Source organism: Sus scrofa, chromosome 10, assembly GCF_054392235.1.
Source record: "Sus scrofa isolate SSC_HxYL_T2T_F1_AM1 chromosome 10, Sscrofa_HxYL_maternal_Yorkshire_Landrace_v2.0, whole genome shotgun sequence".
Lineage (NCBI taxonomy): Eukaryota > Metazoa > Chordata > Mammalia > Artiodactyla > Suidae > Sus > Sus scrofa.
In genome coordinates, this window is record NC_139392.1 from 28,012,377 (window position 1) to 28,016,875 (window position 4,499).

The 4,499-nt window shown below is 52.5% G+C and overlaps 1 protein-coding gene across 1 annotated transcript; it reads right to left on the reverse strand.

The window, feature by feature from the left end:
* Nucleotides 1–834: 834 nt before the first annotated feature.
* On the reverse strand, nucleotides 835–4,175 carry LOC146398883 (alpha-1,3-mannosyl-glycoprotein 4-beta-N-acetylglucosaminyltransferase-like protein MGAT4E; the record flags this gene model as incomplete). Its single annotated transcript, XM_084979553.1, is given in 5 exon segments — nucleotides 835–1,082; nucleotides 1,085–1,114; nucleotides 1,117–1,971; nucleotides 3,018–3,174; nucleotides 4,095–4,175. Coding segments are annotated over 5 exon segments (1,371 nt in total), but the record flags the coding sequence as incomplete, so codon positions are not given.
* Nucleotides 4,176–4,499: the final 324 nt, after the last annotated feature.

Here is a 4,499-nt window from a genome sequence, read left to right on the forward strand (position 1 = left end):
CTGTAGACATGAGCCAAAGTCAGTCTCTGCTCCATGATCATGGAGCTATCAAGACTGCTGCACTTCTTTCCCAGGAAGATCTTGGGGTGTTATCCTTGTGTGTAGCTAAGAATTGAGGCAGTTCAGGCAGATCCCTTCCCTCCCTCTGGCTTTAAGAAGCTGAAGGCTAGTGTCTGATTTGTGTCCTTTATCAGACTGTGGCCTCTGTCTTGAGCATCCTACAAAAGAAGAATTGGAGTGACCTTACATCTCAGCTTGTCTGGGACAATCCTGGTTTATGTCTGTGGTCTAGTGTAGTTTTTTGTTTGTATGATCTTTGTTATTTGTTTTTTTAGGGCTGCACTGGTGGCATCTGGAGGTTCCCAGGCTACAGGTCCAATCAGAGCTACAGCAGCCAGCCTACACCACAGCCATAGCAATGCCACATCTGCAACCTACACCACAGCTCATGGCAACACCAGAATCTTAACCCACTGAGCAAGGACAGGGATTGAACCTGCAGTCTACACCACAGCCATAGCAATGCCACATCTGCAACCTACACCACAGCTCATGGCAACACCAGAATCTTCACCCACTGAGCAAGGCCAGGGATTGAACCTGAACTCATGGTTCCCAGTCTCATTTGTTTCTGCTGTGCCACAATAGGAACTCCTCCAGTGTAGTTTTTACTGGAGCTTCCTTCCCTTCTCAAAATGTCCCAGTGAGAACAACAAATTAATGGTCACCCAAGTCAGAGTGAGCAGCCCTCGATCAAAATTTCTAGCTTTATTTCTTGCTCACCACATAGACTCCATTTCCAAACCCTGTCCTTCCAGATTCCCACTGAGCTGTCTACAACTTCTCTTCCTCATACTTGCTGGTCCAGACTTTAATCTGCCTGATCAGGAGCCAGGACTCCTGGGGTGCTAGCACCAGCAGCCGGATGCAACTCAACTGCTCTGCGGAGGCTTCTTCATAAGATACTATCTGGTCCAAATGTCCATCTACCAGTGGTCCCAGCAGGGTATAGCGGGCACAGCCTTTGAAATCCTCCAGGGGGTAAAAGCCCAGCTCCACCTGCCCTTGCTCCAGCTGGTACTGCCTTGTTTGTTGGAACCTGTCAGCACCTCGATCGGATGACTTTGTGTGGCCTCTCCAAAATCACTGTCAGGTGGTTGCCTTTCATGGGATTGAAGGTGGAGTTGCACTCCTTGTTCAGCGTGTAAGCATACTGTGGTACATTGTCTGATATGGTCAGCATGTCTGTGATGATGCTGGCAGTGGGGTTGTCTGGTTTACCAAAGACCCTCTTCTTCTTTCCAGGAAAGCAGAAGTCCTCAAGCTCAGAATGTGTTTGGTCGAGGACCAAGGAACTAAAATGGATTGGCATGGGTTGGGCCAAAAGAAGACGGAATTCGGAGAGAAGCAGGTGCATTGGAGTGTCCTTTTGGAAAAGGCGGAAGAGAGAGTTCAGGCGGGGGAGGTCGCTGGTGTGGAAGACTTTCCCGGAGAGGCTCAGGTTGGAGAAGTCCAGGATCACCCAAGGGAGGTTTTTCCAGGCTAATAACACCCAATAGTTGGTTGAGATAAACTTGGAAATGAGAGAAACCTGGTCTTCCAGCAGCAGAAAGTATTCAGAGAAGTTGGTGGCCAAGTTCATGAGGAGGGCCAGATCCCTTTTCTGCTGGTTGTGAAGGCCTTTGCGGGGCAAGGGCGGATGAGCCTCACCCAGATCTTCTGGGAGAGGGGGGCCGCCAAGGTGGCCGTGGACTACGAGCAGCTGCTGGGCCTCAATGTGTCCTCTGAAGAGGTCTGAGATGTTGGCCGCAACCTGGCTGAGCCATTCCAGCTCAGAGTTGGACAGGCAGACCAGCACCACGATACACTCCAGCTCTGGTTCTGAGGAAGCCTGGAACAGAAGTTGCAGGCTGTTCAGCAGACGGGTCCCTTGGGGATGCTGCATTGAGGAGATGCCCACAGTCAGCAGCTCTGGGGAGTGTGGAGGGGAGTGAGAGTTGAGTTGCTCCCAGGCCCCTCTCCCCATGGCTGCCCCCGAGACCAGGACCTGGGCCAAACTCACAGTTCCCTTTTCTGGGAGAGCTCATCTCTGCACAGTAGTCAGGTGGTTTCTTTGATCACTACTTGGAAAGGCTGCTGGGGAGTCCTTGCGGGGACAAGGCTCCCTCTGAGGGGAAAGGCTGTCAGGTACCAAAGGGAAGTTTGCTGGCCTTGATCTCAGCATCATCTCAGTGACTGAGGAGCCACCAGGCCTGGATTGGAGGATCCAGGGCTGGACCCAAGGGTTGTGGCACTCTTGTGCCCATGATTCCTGTGCTCCCTGCCCTGAGCGAGTTTCGCTGAGGGGGCCACACCTGAGGCATATGGACATAGGCTAGGGGTCAAATCAAAGCTACCACTGTCAGCCTACAACACAGCCACAGCCACAGCAATGCAGGATCCAAGCTGTGTTTGTGATCTACACCACAGCTCATTGCAATGCCGGATCCTTAACCCACTGAGCAAGGCCAGAAATGGACCCTGCATCCTCATGGATCCTAGTTGGGTTCATTAACCACTCGGCCACAATGGGAACTTGGATGAGCGCCTCCTTACCAGCCATTCTGAGCCTCTGGACATTTGTCATTTAAGGGGGTGGCAGCAGGAAGAAAATGCACTTGGGCTTATAACCTGCCCCGCATTCCAGTTCTGCAGGGTGGCCCTGCCTCTGAGCACCCATCTTCCTTGCCAGATCATTTCCCCTCTTCACCCCCTCTTTTTGGCCACCCCTAGGTATACAGAGTTCCCAGGCCAGGGATCAGATCACAGCCATGTGTGTGAGCTTCCTACGCCACAGCTGTAGCAGTGGGAGTCCTTTAAACCACTGGGCCGGGCCGGGGCCCAAACCTGCGTCCTAGTGCTGCAGACACCACCTATCCTGTTGTGCCACAGCTGGAGCTCTGCCCTTCCTCTTTCTTGGCAGAATAGTACCTTGTCTCACCTTCCCCCAGTCTGATCCCTGCCTCCCATGTACTCACTCTTTTCCTGGGGAGGGGCTCCCACCAGGAATCTGTACTCGGCATGTTGGAGTAAAGGGGAGGTTTTCTGCAAGTCCTTGAAGGTCTTCAGAAGGTTCTTGATTTCAGAAATGCTTTGCTTCTCATCTAGCTGCCCCAGTACCACCTTCTTTCCCTCCTGCTCAGAGTAAGATAAGCATCAGCTCTGAGATTTTTCCTTAGATCTCTGGAGTCGGTTGCGGGTCAGATTCCCTTTTGAGGCCATGCCAGGCAAGCCCCAGGATATAGTCAACCACTATCCCCCTCATCATGGGGGCACACAGGGCTTTTCAGAAGCGGTGGTGGGACCCAGAGTCAATGGAGGGGCCCCTCGGGTGTTGTGCAGAATGCTTATGGGAAAGTCCTGGGCTTGTGCAGAGTGAGAAGGGGCCCATGCCTGCCATGGCCCACATCTAACCCCCTTCCATTATCAGGCTGGCAGACATCACCTAACTCGGTGTGGACTGTGCTAGGTTCTGTGGCAGATGTTGAAAGCCAGTTCTGTCCCCAAGGAAGTTACACATGGTACCTCCATTCTAAAGTCCTTTCTTTGGCTCAATTCTGTGCACACATACACACATCTCTGACTCACCTGCCCACATCCACTTAGGCTGTGCTCTGGAGGAAAACCTGGACCCTGGGGCTTGCATGTGACCTGTGCTGGATTGGTGGTCTCCACGTGCAGGGGCTATAATTGGGGCATTTTTGGGGGGTTTCCTGCATGTGATGGATGGGAATTATGATGGCTCTGGCTCTGGAGAGGGATGTGACCTCACCTAGGCAGGCTGCCCATGGGCCAACCCCACCAAACAGCATGGCCTTGGCTGCTCTCTGCACATGGAAAATGCCCCCTTGTCTTCCTCACCTTTATTCAAACCCGACACATATTTCAAGGCTAGTTCACTATTATCTTTTCTCTAACCCTCTCCTGATTCTTCAACAGCATTCCTCTTAGAACTTCCATGGTGACTTTAGACTGTTTGTGTAACTGAAAATATACCCACCCCCCACCCCCAAAGGGTTAGGGTTAGGAGTCCAAGCTCCACCTCTGGAACTCACCATGGATAAACTGTACTTAGGATGCTCTGCATTTTTCTCTTGGAGGAAGCGGCTCAGGAGGATCAAGGACACAGCATCCAAGAAACATTTTTACGGGCAGTGCCGCATGGTGCTGGGGCCCAAGAAGCTCTGTGGAGATGGCAGGCAGTGGGTCCTGGGTCCTCCTGCCCCCTTCCCGCCTCCACCAATGCCACTTCCAGATGACTCCCAGCCCTTTCCCACCCACTTCAATCTCCTTGTACATACATGCAGCAGCCTCCAGAGGGGAGACAAAAGTCCTGGAGTTTGGCTCTGTCCAGCTTCTGCCCTCCTCACCTCTCATCCAGGCTTCCAGGTGAGACTAGAGAAGTTTCTGTCATTTCTTCACTCTTGGAGCAGAGACCTGACCAGAAGGATGTGTTGCCA